We start from the raw sequence: 16,648 nt of genomic DNA on the forward strand, positions 1-16,648 counted from the left end.
AACGACCAAGCCTCCACTGCAATTGGGCTGGAAGAGCTGATAGATTCCCTTGATACACAGATAGTGAAAATGATGTTAACCTGCTCTGGATTTCACATTTTAATGACAAATCACACGCGTGGAGGCGGCTACACACTAAGGTTATTCCCCTAGAGAAGATTCATCTCCGGTATCAGTACTGGCCCCGTCAGGGAAGAGGTCTCTGTATGCCAAGACCTGATCCATTTCGGTAGATTGGGTTGGCAAAATGGGACCTGGATCGTCTGGAGGTCAACCAAGAGAGACAGTTCTCCGAGTTGAGGCTTCTTGCCAAGTTGAAGCATTCGACATGGTGATGCGAGCCGAGGGCCGGTCTGATACGGTGCTTCAGATAGTAAGGTCAGGTAAATGAAGGTGAAGTGAGGTGAGAGCAACGTACCTTTCAATCGGGGAATCAAATGAAAGCAAAGGGTTTGTAAATGTCAGATCGACAGCTCCAGTCACACCTGAGATGCTGACGATCCCGATAAAGGATGGAGTGAGATAAAGAGGCCAGACTGTCTGGCCAACGAAGGTAACTCGTTGCTTTTGGCGAAAATATGACCGTGATGCCCAGGCGGAGATCTGGGAAAGAGACGATGAGTGAGGCTTTGTTGGTGGAGGTGATCACAAAGGACAAATTAGGAGGAACCGGAGGGAGATGGTGACCACGACGGGAATGGTCGGTAATGAGAGATGGGATGAGTGGATACACTCGGGATTAATGCAGTGATGTTGGCGCAAAGTGCCGCCTAAGCTGTTTGAATCAGAGAAAAGGGAAATCAGAATGAATGAAATTATGGTCAGACTGAGGACGTCTGAATGAGAGAGAAGAGGAGGAGGGGATGTGAGGCTACAAAATGTATATATACAGGGCGAATGAAGCCGAGCATGTGACTAGGAAGCGTATCTATCCAACGGGCATTGCCATCAAAACAAATTCCAGCCATGAATGGATGGCCTGTTTCGATTTTCTTTCCCATCTCTCAACCCTTGCAAAGAGTATGTCAAAATCAGCTAGCTCCCTGCAGCTGGCTCTTGACCCGAGGGCCACCTGGACGGGACGCATGGGAATTTCAATTCGTTGTGAAGGTGAACTACAAATGAAACCTTTTGATTGTCTCTGTTCGCGGCTTGATCAAATGTACTAATGATACGTCTGCAGTGACCCTCGATACATTTGGAAATGCTCACTGAGTCCAAGACTTCGAAGGCTGGAACCTTTTCCCTTTGTTGGGTATTGTCCAAGTGTCGTACACTGAGTGGAGCGGACTTGGAGGCTATGATGATTTGTTTCCAGGGCTACTTTGCATCATGAGCTTCGCAGCCATCGAAGAGCAAATTATAAAGCCAGCATGGCGCCAATCACAGCGGCTCCTCCAAGCGCAACACTTCCACCGGTCATCGCGGGCATAGCAGCATTGGTGGAAGACTCTGTCGACGAGCCGGTTTCCGAAGAGGTAGACGTCGTACCGCAGCTTGCAGTAGAGGTGGCAAAGCTAGTGGTCGTCTGACCAGCCGAGTTGGTCGTAGGTCCCTGTTTTGCCAGTGAGGATGATGCAGCGGAGACCAAGCTGGAGTAATCGCTCGCGGTAAAGGGGACTTTAGTGGCACACGAAGGTAGGCCAGTGGGCAGGTTGAGAGCTGTAACGTGGGGGAATCTGTCACTAGTATCTGAACAGAAAGGATAGCAGTCGGTCGACTCGTCGCGTACACGAAGGTTGTTGGAGAAATCGGCGGCGACATCGCGCACACAACAGTAGGTATCGTTGTCCTCGGTCCAGAGAGAGCCGTAGCAGCACCTCTCATCATTATCGCTCTGAACGTCGACCCAGTTGTTGGGGCACTTGCTGTTATCGTTTGAAATCCCGCCGGTGATCTAAGGTTGTCAGCGAAGCTCTCTCGCAGCCTGCGAAGGGGCACGGAAAGCACACAGTAGAGGCGCTGGCAGCCGCGGCGAGTGCCAAAGCGACAGATAAAAGTTTTTTCATGGAAGGCATGGTAGAAATGGATTGGTTGAGAGATGATATCGATCTGCTTGAATATACAACGTAAATGCGGGTGACAGCCTGGGATTTATAGACTTGGGTAACCTCACCAAAGTTGGACCCTTGTCTTCCGCTTCACCTTGAGATCAGATCGTTTTTCGAGCTATTCTCGTATAGCTTTGCAGCTCTTCAGATCTTTCCCATAAAAAGGCAATGTTCATGGACATCGCCAAAAAGCAAGATGTGCTGATTGACGAATCGCATGTCGTTCGTACCGCGCAGCTGATCTCTATGACTTTTCCGGGAACGTATTTCGTTGAGATCATCCGGAGAGCATGCGAGATTGACAGTGAGTAAGTATACCAATTTCCATAATTGGCAAATTCGATCGGACGTGGGGGCGTCGAAAGTTTGCAGTGTTGAAATGGCGCTAGAGCGGTTTAGGCAATCGACTGCGAGCTTGAGGCTGACCGTGCCTTGGCCCATGCAATATTGAGTCCTAATACCAATTCGAGCGATAGGTGGTATGAACTATTCAATTGCAAGATTCATATGCCCAAGTGGCGAGAATTGTAGTGATTGAATTCAGGCAGGCAAACTCACTGAACCGCTCAGTGTCACCACTGATCCCTCTGCTGATCCCCATGAGCCTTCAATCCACGCCAAATCCGTAAGCGAACCCGCGCCCAGCTCTCTCAGCTCTTCTTGTACATTGAATTCCTTCATCCTTACCTCGTTTTCTGCCGTGCCTCTAATTTCTCTTCAATTTCTCCATCCTTCGATGTCGCTGACCGATATCATTATCAGGCCCAGGTTGCGTGCGATTCTCAACAGAAAATTTGTAGACCATAGCAAAAGCAGAGATTTTCGATCATATGGTGTAGTTTGATTCAAGAAGAGGAAAAGGGAGATAGAGGAGAGGGGGAATAGGGGAGGAGTTCTCTCGATCTACGCGCCTTATCTGCGAGGGGCCTGAAAGACCAGGCACCCACAGGATCCGACCAAACTTGACCTGAGACCAAATACTACAGCTCATTTGATGCTTTTATCATCGCTCCTCAATAATCATATTTCCATTAATTTTGGCTAGACTCTCCTCTCATCGCTGACCTATTCAATCTGTTTGATAATCCATTTGTATCGCTGATCCAGGTAGCGACACTTCATTTGGAGCATTGGCAAAGACGACGAGGGCTCCTTCAACGGCTGTCCTTCACGTTCATCAAGTGGCTTCTTCGTCGGGGTGATGGTCGAGTAGACTGAATGGATATCTCCAATTATAGGAGCAATCACGTTATCAGTAAAGCCTTGTGTCATTCCGTGAGCGGCCTTTTGAGATGCATCTTTCATTTCCTTTGAAGCAGCTGAAATGATATTCCGGAACAGTGTTCCATTGTCGATCCGGCTTTGAACTGTTTCACGGAGAGTTCTCACTTTTCCGGAGTCTATCTTGACTTATCATCCAATATCCGTGAAATGCAAAGGCGGTTTAACGATACTTGCCTTCAATTGAAGCCGCCGCGCGATAAGCAGGGATCATCTCTTGCGCTATGAAAGACGACTCATAAGACTCTGGAGTCTTGGCGCGTAGGCTCCTATTGAAAAATTAGACAAGAGAGACGGGGTTAAAGATCAATGCATGATATTGATACCTCATTTCACTTTCAAAATGCTTCAACGATGCCTCCATTAATCGTCTGGTGTCTTGTTTGCGGTGCTCAAGGCTCTCGATCAGTAATGATGGGAAACGGGCGACTTGCAGGCCCGAGAGATTAGTTTGATTAATTATTTGATTACTTTTGCCACGAACGTACCTAAGAGGCCATATTTTAATTCCCAGAAGACGTGGTCAACGAGTTCATGAATTTCGACCAATACCTTGGATTGGCCGCTCCCCAGGTCGTTCCACCGTTTGCTTAACCCGAGTCGCATTTCTTCAATCAACTCGGTGATCCTACGTCGTTGGCTTTGTCGTTTTTGGGTGGGTTTTGATTAGAAACTTGGTCCTTAATATCAGTCAAGTTGTGGTGGATAGGTTTACCGAAGATGCTGAATTTAACGGGCATGATGACTTCGATTTCCTCTTCTGGCTGGGGCAGCCTTTTATTGTGAGCATTCGAATCCATTTCAGATATACGCGACAGGAAGCTTTGAAAAGAATCGACAATTCGACTTGATTGATAGTGGGTATGCGCGAGACCCTATCCTTTGAACAGGTCAATTCTGAAAGGGGAGAGAAAAAAACAGTCTCAGGAATTTTAGCCCCGGGGAGGACGGCGTAATGGCCTGTGACTTATTCCGTGCCACGCATGCAGTGTGTGCCCGCTTGCATTAGTACTGGCTCTTGTGCATTTATTAATGCCCTAGCAAGGATTGAAGCATGGTATTTACAAGACTACTCCGAATGAGAGATAAATCGGTCTCCGAACTGAGACATTGGGGCCATTGAACAACGTCCTTTTTCAAGCGCGTTTCTCGCGGCGGTATGACCATGAACATACAGACTGAGAGAATCCCGAATTGACATGGGCGCGGTTTCATGCGTCCATGGATGCTGCAAATAAAGGGGCATTTTAAAAGATACCATTGGCTTTTTGGTCTTTCGCCTGCCCCGATGGTCGTGTGTTGCATTATGCCCTACCGACCGACCTGAGAGTGGGAGGGTTGCCTAGTATAGAAAAGCTATTTGTTTTACCGTCATGGGAGGAGCGTAGGAATCTTGCGTGAAGCTCCAGGGTAAAACAGCTGGCTATTTCCGAGGTTTACAAGGCTCTCCTGGCACGGAGCACGGAGTATGGAGTAGATGGCTGGGAGTCCACGGGTGGGTCGGCGGCCGTTGCTATGGCGCACTCGGCCACCTGAGCAAGTGGTCATGGTGGGCCCAGGTATTAGGCACAGCCAACGCAGAGCATGGGTGGCAGTAAAGAGAGTCGGGAGCGTGGACATTAATCCACGTGATGCCAAGCCTAGGCTAATCCCATGGAAGTTGTATGGTTGCTACGGAGTACGTTTCCCTATTCCCTAGATTCTATATAGGTTGATGTTTGGTGTTTTTTAAATGAGTACCTTTTGATAGCAAGGCTGAAGACGGATGAACTCAGCTAAAAAATCCTAGCTAAATGTGAGACTTCCGAAATAGCAAGATTCCTCTGTCCCAATATATACATTTGCAGATGTTGGGGAAATCTGTTGAAAATGAATCAAGAACCCTAGATACCTGACATATTAGGCCTTTTAGTCTAGTTGGAAAGCTCAACAAAATCGAGCCTCTTGGACCTCGGGAGTGGTTTGGCCCCCAAAATAAGTGAAACTTAGCTTTGCTATAGCGGCTAAGAACCCATGTCTAGGGAGTGATGAAATGCGCACCCTCCACTATCACATCTTCTAATCTAACAAGGCTAACCTGATAAGCTCCTGATCTCCGAACGAAAGACTACTCCCTACCGGGGTACGCGATCTCGCGATCTCGGCTTTTCTCGTCCATCACGTTGGATAGCGATCTGGCCTTTGGCTCGATATTCCCTGTCCCCAAATTTCCGAATTCGCCCACTTGCCCATTTCAGACCAAGCCTGTCTCAATCAACTGCGCCTCGAGCTACATAGCCTCCAAGACGCTGCTGCCTGCTCGTTTCGTAGCCCTCACACCCCGGCTGGATTAATTTAATCAGAGATCTTGTGGCAGGGAGCTGAACAGATCTCCTATAAATTAACCACACGATAGACTCCTGTCCACTCCGTAGCTCTCGTTCACCTCGACCGTTTTCTTTCAGAAACCAAATCACTTATTGTCTGCACCAAAACTTGACTCTGATGCCTTCCCTGCCCACATTTTGCTCTTTGGCAGAGCTGGCTGGCTGGACCCATGCCGACACCCCTCCTCAATGCGCTTACATTGTGACGACTGGAGGTCAATAGCACCAGATGAGCCACAAAACTCCCGATGAGGCCAGATCAATCGTCGCGCAAAATCTCGAGATCTTCACTGCACCTTCTGTTAAACACAGCGACGCCGCTCGGCTGTTCGAACTTTTACTAAATCTCGCCAACATCCACCTGTGCGGCCTTCACAAAAAGTGCAACTCCGATGCTATAGCACAGTGGCTGAAAGACTTCGCTGAGCAGAAAGCTTCTATCACTGCGAAGGTGAAGGAGTGTTACAATCTCAGAACTGACCACGCGCATACTGGGGAAAGTGGAGATGACAACGGAAGGGGGTCAGATGATAGGGCATCCGGAGCAGAAGCGGCTGCATCAAAGCCGTCCAGCCAATTATCATCGCCCACTGGACTTCTGCGTCGTACACTCACCATACCCAAATCCCAAGTGGCCCAAGATGTTACAAATCTCTTAGAAAAACCCGTTGAGAAGACTTCTAGCCCGCCCGGCTGGATATATGCTGTATGTCCCGTTGACCTACCAGGGAAAATAAAGGTTGGCTTTACCGGCAAACATCCTGAACTGGAACGTTTTGTGTATCACAGACGGTGTTATCGCGAAATTGAAGTCCTGACAATGGAGTTGGTGCCTTATGCGAATCGCGTCGAGCAGTTACTGTTGACGGAGTTCTCTAACAAGCACCACATGTTGGAAAATGCTTGTCAGGAATGCGATACTTGTCACATGGAGCTGCTTGATATCGACAAGGAAACTCTACTGGGTTGTTTGGAGAAATGGATTAGCTTTGTCAAGACTTGTCCCTACAACAGTCAAGGCAGACTCACGAAAGAGGCCAAAGAAAGGCTACCCCTTCCTGCTTCAAAAAAGCTACCTTGGGTGCAAGCCAACTCGACGAAAAATGATCACAAGTCCAACTCCAAAAAAGAAAAGAGGGAGTAAGGAATCTTCGATCTCCTCTCTGCCGGGTTCGAATTTTACAAGTTCCCCATCGACCACAAAGCACTCGAGAGTCCATGAGGTTGAGTTGGATCAGCATGACTTATGCGTGGCAGTCATAAATCTTAATCTCACACCTTCGAGGCACAGGTGATGGGTTCTGGAATAGGATTAAGAAGACTGACTTCCCGCGTGACTTGAGAAGTTTACTCCTAGCAGTTGACTTTCAAGTAGGTAGGATGAAATTGCCAAGGGCAATATTGTCTGTACATATACTTATCTTCTCGCTGTCAATTGCGCATCGTTACTTCTAATTACTAGTATTCCACGCTCCAAGAATCAGATTGACGCCGGGCATACTAGAGGGTGGCCAACTGAGCAAACTTGAGTTTTCACTATGACGCAGTAAGAGCCCCAAATGTTTCAATTGAGCATTATCTAGTGTAGCGGGGGAGCATAGTCTTCCTATGCACTATTGATGCCTGAGTGGCTTCTGTTTGATGCAGTGACTATAACATGAGCTGCCGTTTGTCTATGGTCAATGCCGAAAATTGAACGAGATACTACTTTTATGGTGTTGATTATCCGTACTACAATTGACATAGTGAGCGGAACGGAAATTAGTGGGTACAGTCAGGTATTGTAAATTTCATACAAAAAGTCTTGGCGCGCCAGGACCGATTATGTATTTATGCCCGTTTCATAAGGCCACAAGCACAAGGGGTGTTTTCAACCATCCATCCCCTTTTTCCACTCCACATGTGGTGATCGAACACTGGCAAATGAATAGAGAAATACAAAGTCCTCGGTATCCTCCATGAATTTATGGAGTACTCAATGTCCATATGGTGGCTTTTTTTATCTGATGCTTTCAGGAATGAAAATCTGGCCTGTGAGAAGGAGCCATTCCACGCGGGGGTTTGCATCGCGCTTTGCCTACTCCGTACTTGGTACCCAACCACGTCAGTTGCCTTTTTTTTTTGCCTCAGCCTCAGCCTCAGCCTCAGCCTCATGTGATCTTCCCCTCCCCTCTGGGGGTTTGGACTGCGAGAAGTTTGACCCTTCTTCGATCATCTCGACCTTCCACTGTCCCACACTCCGACTGAAGCTATACTTTCGATGGAAACGTCACCTCACTCAAACGATGAATATACTATTGGGTGGATATCTGCCTTGAGTGATGAGCTCAAGGTAGCCATGGCCATGCTGGATGAGGAGCATGGGATGCCGCAGTCATTACCTCGAGAGGACTCCAACGTGTATAATTTAGGAAAGATTGGCGGGCACAAAATTGCAATGGCTTGCTTGCCGGGAGGGCAAACAGGAACTGGTCCAGCTGCTGTCGTTGCAGAGAACATGCGTCGCACCTTCAAGAACATAAGATTTGCATTTCTTGTGGGCATCGGAGGGGGTGTGCCAGGTAAGGGGAAAGACATCCGTCTGGGAGATGTTGTGGTGAGCCATCCTCGTGGAATCTATACCGGAGTCGTACAGTACGATTACGGTAAGCTCAACGGCAATGGTGATATCCAAAGGAAGGACTGGTTCTCTGCGCCACCTATGAAGGTTTTGTCTGCGGTCACCAAGCTCGAGACACTTCACACCAGACCGAAGAACCCGAAAAACAATATGGCTGGGATTGTCGATGAGTTAGGCGAAGACTACGCATACCCCGAAGCCAGTGAGGCTCTTGATCACTTGTATCGAGCTGACCACGCTCACATCCCCGAGGCCGAGACATGCGATTCTTGCGACACCCACGCGATAGTTTCACGAAAGCCCCGCAAGTCACCAAGCAAGCCACGTGTGCACTACGGTATCATTGCTTCGGGAAACATGGTGTTGAAGAACGGAGTCGAAAGGGAAAAGATCGACCAGCGTTATGAGAACTTGATAATGTGCTTCGAAATGGAAGCAGCCGGGATGATGAACAATTTCCCATGTCTTGTGATTCGAGGAATCAGCGACTACTCAGATTCTCACAAAAACGATGAATGGAGAAATCGCGCGATCGCGGTGGCCTCGGCATATGCGAAAGAGCTTCTTTGTCTGATCGAGCCATCTGATATGGACGTTCTACCTCCTATAGCTGCTCGTGCGCTGGAAACCGGTAAGAGCTCATATGATTGACCAAGCATTTTACACCGAAGGGAAAGCATCTGATGTTTTCAGATAGTCTCCAAGAAGCTCAAAAGCATCGATGAAAACACCTCGGCAAACACTGAACTGCTGGAACAGTCCAACAAAGGTATACCCCAAATGCCCGGCTTGCCGTTCTAAACTGTCGGTGCTGATCAATGCCCAGAGAGCCGCCAAAAACGGGAGCAGGATCTACAAATGCAATTCGAAGCGTGGCTGAAACCACCGAATGTCCGAGAAATCCAACAGGATGAAGCCCGAAGGAGGCTGCCAGGGACATGTGACTGGATCTGGACAAATCCGACGTTCCTCTGTTGGAATGATTCATCTCTTTTATCGGCTCCAGACAGAGTCTTTTGCATATACGGCCCTCCTGGCAGCGGGAAAAGCATTCTAGCTTCTGCCATTGTGGATCGGTTGTGGAATGAGAAAGTGGCTACGTTGTTTTACACATTCTCCGGCATGAATGCTAGTCATCAACAGTCGAACGGACTCATTCGTTCACTTCTATGGCAGCTGGTGAAAATTGTCATACAGAAACAAAGCACATCTCTTCTTTCCACTTTGATGTTGATGGGTCAACCAACGATATCTGATTTGTGGACGGGGATCAATGAAATTGCCACATTGGTCTCAGAACCGATTTACTGCATCGTCGATGGTGTGGATGAAAGTATGGATCCAATTTCCGAATTGCTTGAAAGAGTCCTCGCTCTTCTTGAGGCCCGGTCAAACTTTCGCTTCATCCTGCTTGGAAGGCAGCATTCATTTCACCAAGCTGACTCTATCCGCCACAAAATTGAGGTACACCCTGCGTTAACAAAGGATGATGTGGATCGAGTCATTGAAATGGGAATCAACCGATCTGCAATCCTTAACAAACAAGACGTGCGTGAAAAGGTCCTCAGGTCTCTTCAAGAGCAATCCGATGGAAATTTCCTATGGGTCAGGCTCATGTTTGTTCACCTGGAAAAGTCGCTTCCATTGGCCCATGGCATCAAAAGACTCAACAAATTGCCTCGCGACCTGGAATCAATCTACGAAGAATTCTTTCTTAGACTCTCTAGAACACTGGAGCCAGACGAATTGATACTTTCTCAAAGGCTATTCGCCTTCATTGTTGTCTCGCAGAGACCATTGAGCATAGCTGAAGTTCAGCATTTGCTGGCTGCCGATGCCTCGTCCACTTCCAAAGCTGACACGCAATCCCTTCAAGATTGTCTCATCCCGGGGCTAGATCAGAGGATACTAGATCTATGTGGTGACCTTATCAATATCGTGAATGGTTGCTTGCAATTGGTCCATTTTTCTGTGAAGGAGTTCCTGGTGAGGCCCAAGAAACAATGGCCAAACTATGGGAAACGTCGTAAGACGATGAAGTTTCGCGTGGCTCCGGAGGGCTCACACAGTTCGCTTGCATCGGCCTGCATGTTGTACCTTGACGAGTGTCTCGATGATTCTCCTGTGCATGACCAGGATAACACTTCTGAGCTCGAACGATGTCATCCATTTCTTCGTTACTCATTTACCTACCTGCATACTCATTTGCATCAGTCGGGCTTGCCAACAGATTCTACGTTGAACGACCTTCGGAACTTTCTCAAGTCAAATCGATGGATAGCTTGGTGGGAGATCTTGCTGATTGGCAATATCGAAGATGATTCTCTTCTCTCCCACTCTGACGAAGGCGAGAAATTCCTTTCCTGGCTGGGCGACAAGCACGAGGAAATGTTGGTCGTGGCATCTGCTAGTCTGAAAATCACCTTTGAGAAACGAGCACAAGAATTCGGGGTTGATGACCCACGGACTGAGCGAATTGGCTTTTCTCTTCATTACTTAGGGGGATTGTCCGTGTCACCCCCGGCTGAAGCTCCGGGTTCTTGCGCCGCTCCCAATTCAAGCTTATCAATGAATCCCCGTCAGATCATGCGATTGGTTCGAGGAGATGAGCCATTGTCTTCGCAATTGAAAGCGAATTTAGTGCTGGGGATGCTTGCGTATCTTCAGAAAGCCAAACATCTTACGGATCCTATGCAGCTCCTTTTCGATAAGATTCTACAGTATGGATCAAGCATGCCCGTTTACGTTCTCCTTAACGTGGGCTACTTCTGTTCAAGAGTAGGCAGACTTGAACAAGCTGTTGAATTCTACCTTGTTGGTTTGAGGACGGTTGAGCAAAGGGAGGACCGAATAAAGTACCAGATTTTGTTTGAACTTGGCTACACGTACTGGCAGCTCGGTCAATACAAGAAATCCCTTCAGCCCCTCAAAGATTGCCTGGCAGGTTGGGCGCAAATCCTTGGACCGGAGCACGAAGATACTTTGATGGCCTGTGGTTTTATTGGGAGAGCCCATTATCGTTTAGGCGAACATGCTGAGAGTCTAGAGTTCTTTGAAAGAGCTCTTATTGGTCAGGAGAAGGTCCTTGGGCCGGGGCACAAGAACACTCTCTTCACCCTTCATCACATTGGAGTAGCCTATTTTTATTTGAGCAAGTATGCTGAGAGTCTAGTGTTCCTTAAAAGGGCTCTCAACGGCTTGGAGAGGGTTCTTGAACCGGAGCATGAGGAGACCATGAACATCCTCTCTTTCATAGGGGAGATCTATTTTCGTCAACATCATTATACTGAGAGCCTGGATATCTACAACAAGCTTCTTGCCGGTCGGGAGAAATTTTTTGGACCGGAGCATGATACGACCTTACAGGCCCTTAATCGGATAGGGGCCCTCTATTCTCACCAAGGTCAATATATTGAGAGCCTGAAAGTCTTCAAAAGGGTTCTGGCCGTCCAGGAGAAGCTTCTTGGGCCGGACCATGATACAACCTTGCAGGCTCTTGAGCAAATAGGAGGCTTATATTCTTGTCAAAATCAATACACCGAGAGTCTCGAGGTTCATAAGAAGGTTCTGGCCAGTCGGGAGAAAGTTCTTGGATCGGACCATGATAAGACCTTCCAGACCCTTGGTCAAATAGGGAGGCTCTATTGTCATCAACATCGATATACCGAGAGTCTGGAGGTCTTTAGAAAGGTTCTCATTGGTCGAGAGAAGATTTCTGGGCTCGAGGATGAAACTACTTTGCGAACCTTTGAGTGGGTTGGATACGTCTATTCTCATCAACGTCAGTATACTGAGGCCTTAAAGTTCTATCGGAAGGCTCTTGCCGGCAGAGAGAAGGCTATGTTGCCTAAGAATGAAGAGTTTTTGCGGACCCTTCAATCTGTTGGCAACTCTCATATCGGTCTACATCAATTTGCTGATAGCCTTGAGTTCCTTAAAAGGGCACTTCGTGGCCAGGAGCAGATTCTTGGGCCTGAACACAAAGATACATTGCTAACATATCAGTTGATTTGGAATGCTCACAAAAGTCTCGGCTACGATACGTCTGCCTTGTTGGGATTTACGGTAATTGATCCAGCATTGAGGAGCCCAGAGCGAGTCTATCTTGGGGCTACATGACTTGAATTCTTACTCTTTTCATGATTTTTCATCTCGGACTTGGAATCATTTCCTGTGACATATATAAATGGTACCATGGTGACTCGTTCAGAAATTTCGCCCCTGTAGGCATGCATGGGCAGTCATGCAATCACAGATCCTTGAGCGCAGGCCAGTGCTTCACAACCGATGCAGGTCCGAATACAAGCTTTTCCTGGATTTTGCCTGGCTCAACCGTAAGACGAACGTACTTGTCTCCAAGGAAGAAGTACGCATCACTCGGGAATCCCGGGGCGGGGATCACCGCATCAAGACGGTGAATGCCTGAGCTAGCAAGAGCTGGCCAGTGAACGGCGATAGGAGCAGGACCACTGACGATGGAGCTTTCGGCCTTTCCAGGAGTCAAGGTGATGCGCGCAAAGCGGTCCTTGTAGAACACGTAGGCATGCTTGGGCTCCCCTGGGGTGGGCAAAATCGCATCGATGGTAGGGAACCCTGCCTTAACAAGCGAGGGGAAGTTTTCGGCGATAGAAGCTGGACCGAAGACAACCTTGTCCTCTTTGAAATTGATTCGAGCGTATTGAAGGCCACTGAAGACCCAGATTGCACCTGTGCCATCAGGAATTGGGATAACCGCGTCAACCATGGTGAATCCGGCTTGGACTAAAGACTTCCAGGCCTCGAAATACTTCTTTGGGCCCCAGACAATCTGGTCGATGGTCGTGTTGGGAATGACCTTGATGCAGGCATAACGGTCTCCCTGGAAGACATATCCATTGCCATTCGAGGGCTCAATATACCCAGCGTCAATGGAGGCTCCAGAAATAGTGAATAGGCTTTGGAGTTGTTTGATATGGGAATGGAGGAAATGATTGTTTACCTACGTAATAGTGAACTTGATGACTAGAACATCTCGTGGACAAAGGGGTATATATAGCTTTTGGTCTGATTTCGATTGATAATGGCTATGTCACCTGCTACGCTCTCCCGAGAGGACGTAGGTAGAAGAGAATATGACATCAATCATTTGGCACTTAAGATATAGTACAACAACTCAACAAGCCAGGCTACGTGTACTTACTTCCCGATCATATGCATGATGAAATATTTGCACATGGATCCTCTGCTCTCTCTCTCTCTCGTGTACATATTCTACTCGCATACGATGTGTACAAAAGACAGTCTAAGTGATGCAAGATATGACAAGATCATTACACCGCCAGATAAAATTGTCAGACTCATTATACCCTACAACCTTGAAGTCATATGCGAAGGTTACCTAAGTCGCTAAAGCTTTGCTCCGTAGTTCCATGACTGAAACATATATTGAAACCTTGGAAGCGAATGTCCCATGTCATAAAATCGATACAGCAGTTCTCGAGGTCTTTTACGTAACAATAGGTAGAAACAGTACGGAGTACAGAGCAGTAGGCCTGCATTGCTTCTTGTTTACTCCGTACCTCTCGTTGCGGCGTGGCCCCTCGAACTCCGCTTATGATGCATCCCGAGGTCTCCCACACGCTGTGTAACATGCTAAACTCAATCCAATCAAATTACTCTCTGAGCCCCACTTTTTCTTCAGTCCACGGGTCGATTACGGAGTACCCGTCCCGCTGTCCGTCTGTGACGAGACAGGTACGGAGTATATGTAGGCAAGTCAATTTTGAAGCTCGAGACCAGAGGTCTGACAAAGTGGAACGGGTGCATATTCCGTTGCCTGACTAAAATGAGATACCTGTTGTTGCCGTTCGGATCTGCGGGCAAGTCGGAATGATGGCGGTCAAGCATCGCCTTCGCGGCCATCTCCACGAGAAGAGCCTAAACTCATCCTCATCCCACGGGACATTCGACGAGGCATGCTATTGTTGAACGGATCATTTGGACTGACTGCATTGACCATTTTTTGGTTTTGTGAACGATTCCTTTTCAGCGTTATCCATGCGTCCAACACTCAGGAAGCCCTGGCTGCCGTTGGAAGTGGCCCGTGCGTCGTCAGGACTGATGAGATGCAAAAGAAAGGCAACTCGATCTCGGCACCACTCGTGGGCCCGTGGAATTTGTAGCGCAAGTATCGAACGAGGCACAGGAGCAGTAGGTAACATCAATTGCATGTTGCTGTCGGAGACGAGAAGAAAAGGAGGAAGGGCGGGAAGCTCCCTATCTCCATCTATCTAGCAGGCGCGGGGACCCTGCAAACCAGACAAACACCGCTGCCGACAGCAAGCGAGGCTGTCTAGCCTCTCCCTCCACATACGCCATGCTTCCATTCTCCTTGTTGTTGCCCCTGTCGTCTTCGCTGGTTGATATTAGGTCCATACGTTTTCTCCTATCGTGTGGCTCTGTATTGACGTCTGTAACCCGCGTCGAGAAACGGCACGGGGAAGAAGACCCGTGACCGTCTGGCTGTCAACGAAATTGACACCATGCAACAGACCAAGCCTGGGTGCCAAGCCTCGAATCGAGGAGAAGGGAGAATTCTCCCAGGATCGTGGATCATGCACGCCTAGCGGAACTGGGTTCAGGGAATGTAGCGCAACCTGATCCCACATCGCACCTCCGATAATCAAAGCTCTTTCAACAAACGAATCCCAGTGAAATCTTCAGACCTGTCAATTTAGATAGGCAATCATGCATGGTGACATCGATTCCCAAGGCCTGCCCCAATTCGTGCTTGGATTATTCGCTCGAAAACAACCGCAAAGATCGGTAAATCCGGCATCACTAAGAGCACAGCGAGGCCTGGCTACCGACAGATTCATTCCTGCAGATCGACGATCTGATCGACAGATATGTTTACTCTTGGTGTACAGCAAACTTTGGTTTTCCGCTCCTTTGGCCTTTCATATCCTACTACTAATAAGTATTCACTGAGCAGAGCATCCAAAAACAAGGGCATGGGCCGTATCCGAATCTGCGTGTCGCAAAATAAAAACTAAGCTTGCTGTATTGAATGACCTCGAAAAGTTGCTATTAAATCGTAAGAAAGCTCCGGGTGACTTTTAACAAGAATATGGTATATTGATGATATTCCTAGAATTTTCCAAGGTTTTATTCACGTTGAAACTGCATATATGGGAGTTCCTAGTACTCGCCGTCGTTGACAGAGTCAATGTGCTGTTGGGCCTCATACTTGGCCCGCTCGCGGTCAATGAGATCCAGTCCCTTGGTCTCGACCTCGCGGTCAATGAAAGCACCAGCGAATCCAGCCATGATCTCCTTGGCCTGTGCATGGCTGTCAGGGGGACCTAGTTGTTTCACATCAGGTGTCAGTACCACATTATTCACCACAGCGAATCGATCAAAAGGATGTGGATAATTACCGTTCTCGGCAACGTGGTTCTCGTAGGCCTTAGCGGCCTCGTAGCTGGCAGCACCAGCAATCAGCTCATGGATGAGGCTGGGGTCGTGCTCTTCAACTGGAGCGCTGTTGTACTCATTGTAGCTATTCGCCTGGTCGGAGTCGTCTATTTAAAGTAAGCTGGGATTCAGTTGACAGTTCGGGCGATTATCAGAAATACGATTTTAGGTAAGAACTTACCACTGAACCAACCCATGATGAGAAATTATAGTTGATGGTTTAAATATGCGAGGATGGAAAATGCCTTGGCGAAAGAGAGAATAAAAGGAGTAGAGAAGAGGGTGATGAGGGGTTTATTTAGGACCTCGGGAGGGGCTCTCGGAGTAGCGTACAAACAACTCATCGTCATGTCCACAGCTCTTGATTGGTGATGTGTCTCCATTTTGGTTGTTCTCCAAATCACATTAAGCTACCTTGTTGACACCCGAAACTTGTGAGATCGATCTCATCTACAGTATCCCATAAATCCACATAGCAGCTTCACACTGGCTTCACCGCGTCTGCTCATGGTATCAAGAGTCCATACAGTGTGCACGGAGTATATTATACCTGAATCCCATGGCTTTGGTGGCGACCAATGACGGCGATCCGTGGGGTTGTTCCCTCTGAGTGGGGCGAGGGAGCTACTAGCTAGAGGTGAGAATTGAGGGGCACGGAGGGGCGTGGTAAACACTGCCACATTCAATTTAACACTTGGTTGGAATGGATAGGAGAGTCATGAATGAGTTGTGTCTTTGTGTTGACTGGATTACTCCGTACAGCGAAATCATTTGTCGATCCTACAGAATGAGGCTATCGTGATCCAACTGCGCCTCAAGTTACAAGCAGGCTGCACAACGTTGCGCATTATGCGAAAAGAGTGAATTCCGAAACT

At 48.1% G+C, this 16,648-nt stretch overlaps 7 protein-coding genes across 7 annotated transcripts; 2 read left to right on the forward strand and 5 right to left on the reverse strand.

The window, feature by feature from the left end:
* Nucleotides 1-1,360: 1,360 nt before the first annotated feature.
* On the reverse strand, nucleotides 1,361-2,018 carry N7506_005224 (uncharacterized protein; the record flags this gene model as incomplete). The annotated part of the gene is made up of 2 exons (XM_056954518.1): nucleotides 1,361-1,897; nucleotides 1,953-2,018. The coding sequence occupies 2 exons, from the start codon at nucleotides 2,016-2,018 to the stop codon at nucleotides 1,361-1,363; spliced, it is 603 nt and encodes a 200-aa protein (XP_056813407.1).
* Nucleotides 2,019-3,116: 1,098 nt separating this feature from the next.
* On the reverse strand, nucleotides 3,117-3,356 carry N7506_005225 (uncharacterized protein; the record flags this gene model as incomplete). Its single annotated transcript, XM_056954519.1, has 1 exon — nucleotides 3,117-3,356. The coding sequence occupies one exon, from the start codon at nucleotides 3,354-3,356 to the stop codon at nucleotides 3,117-3,119; it is 240 nt and encodes a 79-aa protein (XP_056813408.1).
* Nucleotides 3,357-3,946: 590 nt separating this feature from the next.
* N7506_005226 (uncharacterized protein) lies at nucleotides 3,947-4,132 on the reverse strand (the record flags this gene model as incomplete). Its single annotated transcript, XM_056954520.1, has 1 exon — nucleotides 3,947-4,132. The coding sequence occupies one exon, from the start codon at nucleotides 4,130-4,132 to the stop codon at nucleotides 3,947-3,949; it is 186 nt and encodes a 61-aa protein (XP_056813409.1).
* Nucleotides 4,133-5,927: 1,795 nt separating this feature from the next.
* N7506_005227 (GIY-YIG nuclease family protein) lies at nucleotides 5,928-6,842 on the forward strand (the record flags this gene model as incomplete). The annotated part of the gene is made up of 1 exon (XM_056954521.1): nucleotides 5,928-6,842. The coding sequence occupies one exon, from the start codon at nucleotides 5,928-5,930 to the stop codon at nucleotides 6,840-6,842; it is 915 nt and encodes a 304-aa protein (XP_056813410.1).
* A 1,116-nt stretch (nucleotides 6,843-7,958) lies between these two features.
* Nucleotides 7,959-12,437, forward strand: N7506_005228 (uncharacterized protein; the record flags this gene model as incomplete). The annotated part of the gene is made up of 3 exons (XM_056954522.1): nucleotides 7,959-8,949; nucleotides 9,016-9,087; nucleotides 9,145-12,437. 3 exons carry the CDS (start codon nucleotides 7,959-7,961, stop codon nucleotides 12,435-12,437), a joined length of 4,356 nt encoding a protein of 1,451 aa, XP_056813411.1.
* Nucleotides 12,438-12,567: 130 nt separating this feature from the next.
* N7506_005229 (uncharacterized protein) lies at nucleotides 12,568-13,514 on the reverse strand (the record flags this gene model as incomplete). Its single annotated transcript, XM_056954523.1, has 2 exons — nucleotides 12,568-13,252; nucleotides 13,498-13,514. 2 exons carry the CDS (start codon nucleotides 13,512-13,514, stop codon nucleotides 12,568-12,570), a joined length of 702 nt encoding a protein of 233 aa, XP_056813412.1.
* Nucleotides 13,515-15,497: 1,983 nt separating this feature from the next.
* Nucleotides 15,498-15,970, reverse strand: N7506_005230 (DUF3759 domain-containing protein; the record flags this gene model as incomplete). The annotated part of the gene is made up of 2 exons (XM_056954524.1): nucleotides 15,498-15,880; nucleotides 15,955-15,970. 2 exons carry the CDS (start codon nucleotides 15,968-15,970, stop codon nucleotides 15,498-15,500), a joined length of 399 nt encoding a protein of 132 aa, XP_056813413.1.
* Nucleotides 15,971-16,648: the final 678 nt, after the last annotated feature.

Source organism: Penicillium brevicompactum (assembly GCF_028827555.1).
Source record: "Penicillium brevicompactum strain IBT 35665 chromosome Unknown utg000003l_segment0_segment0, whole genome shotgun sequence".
NCBI lineage: Eukaryota > Fungi > Ascomycota > Eurotiomycetes > Eurotiales > Aspergillaceae > Penicillium > Penicillium brevicompactum.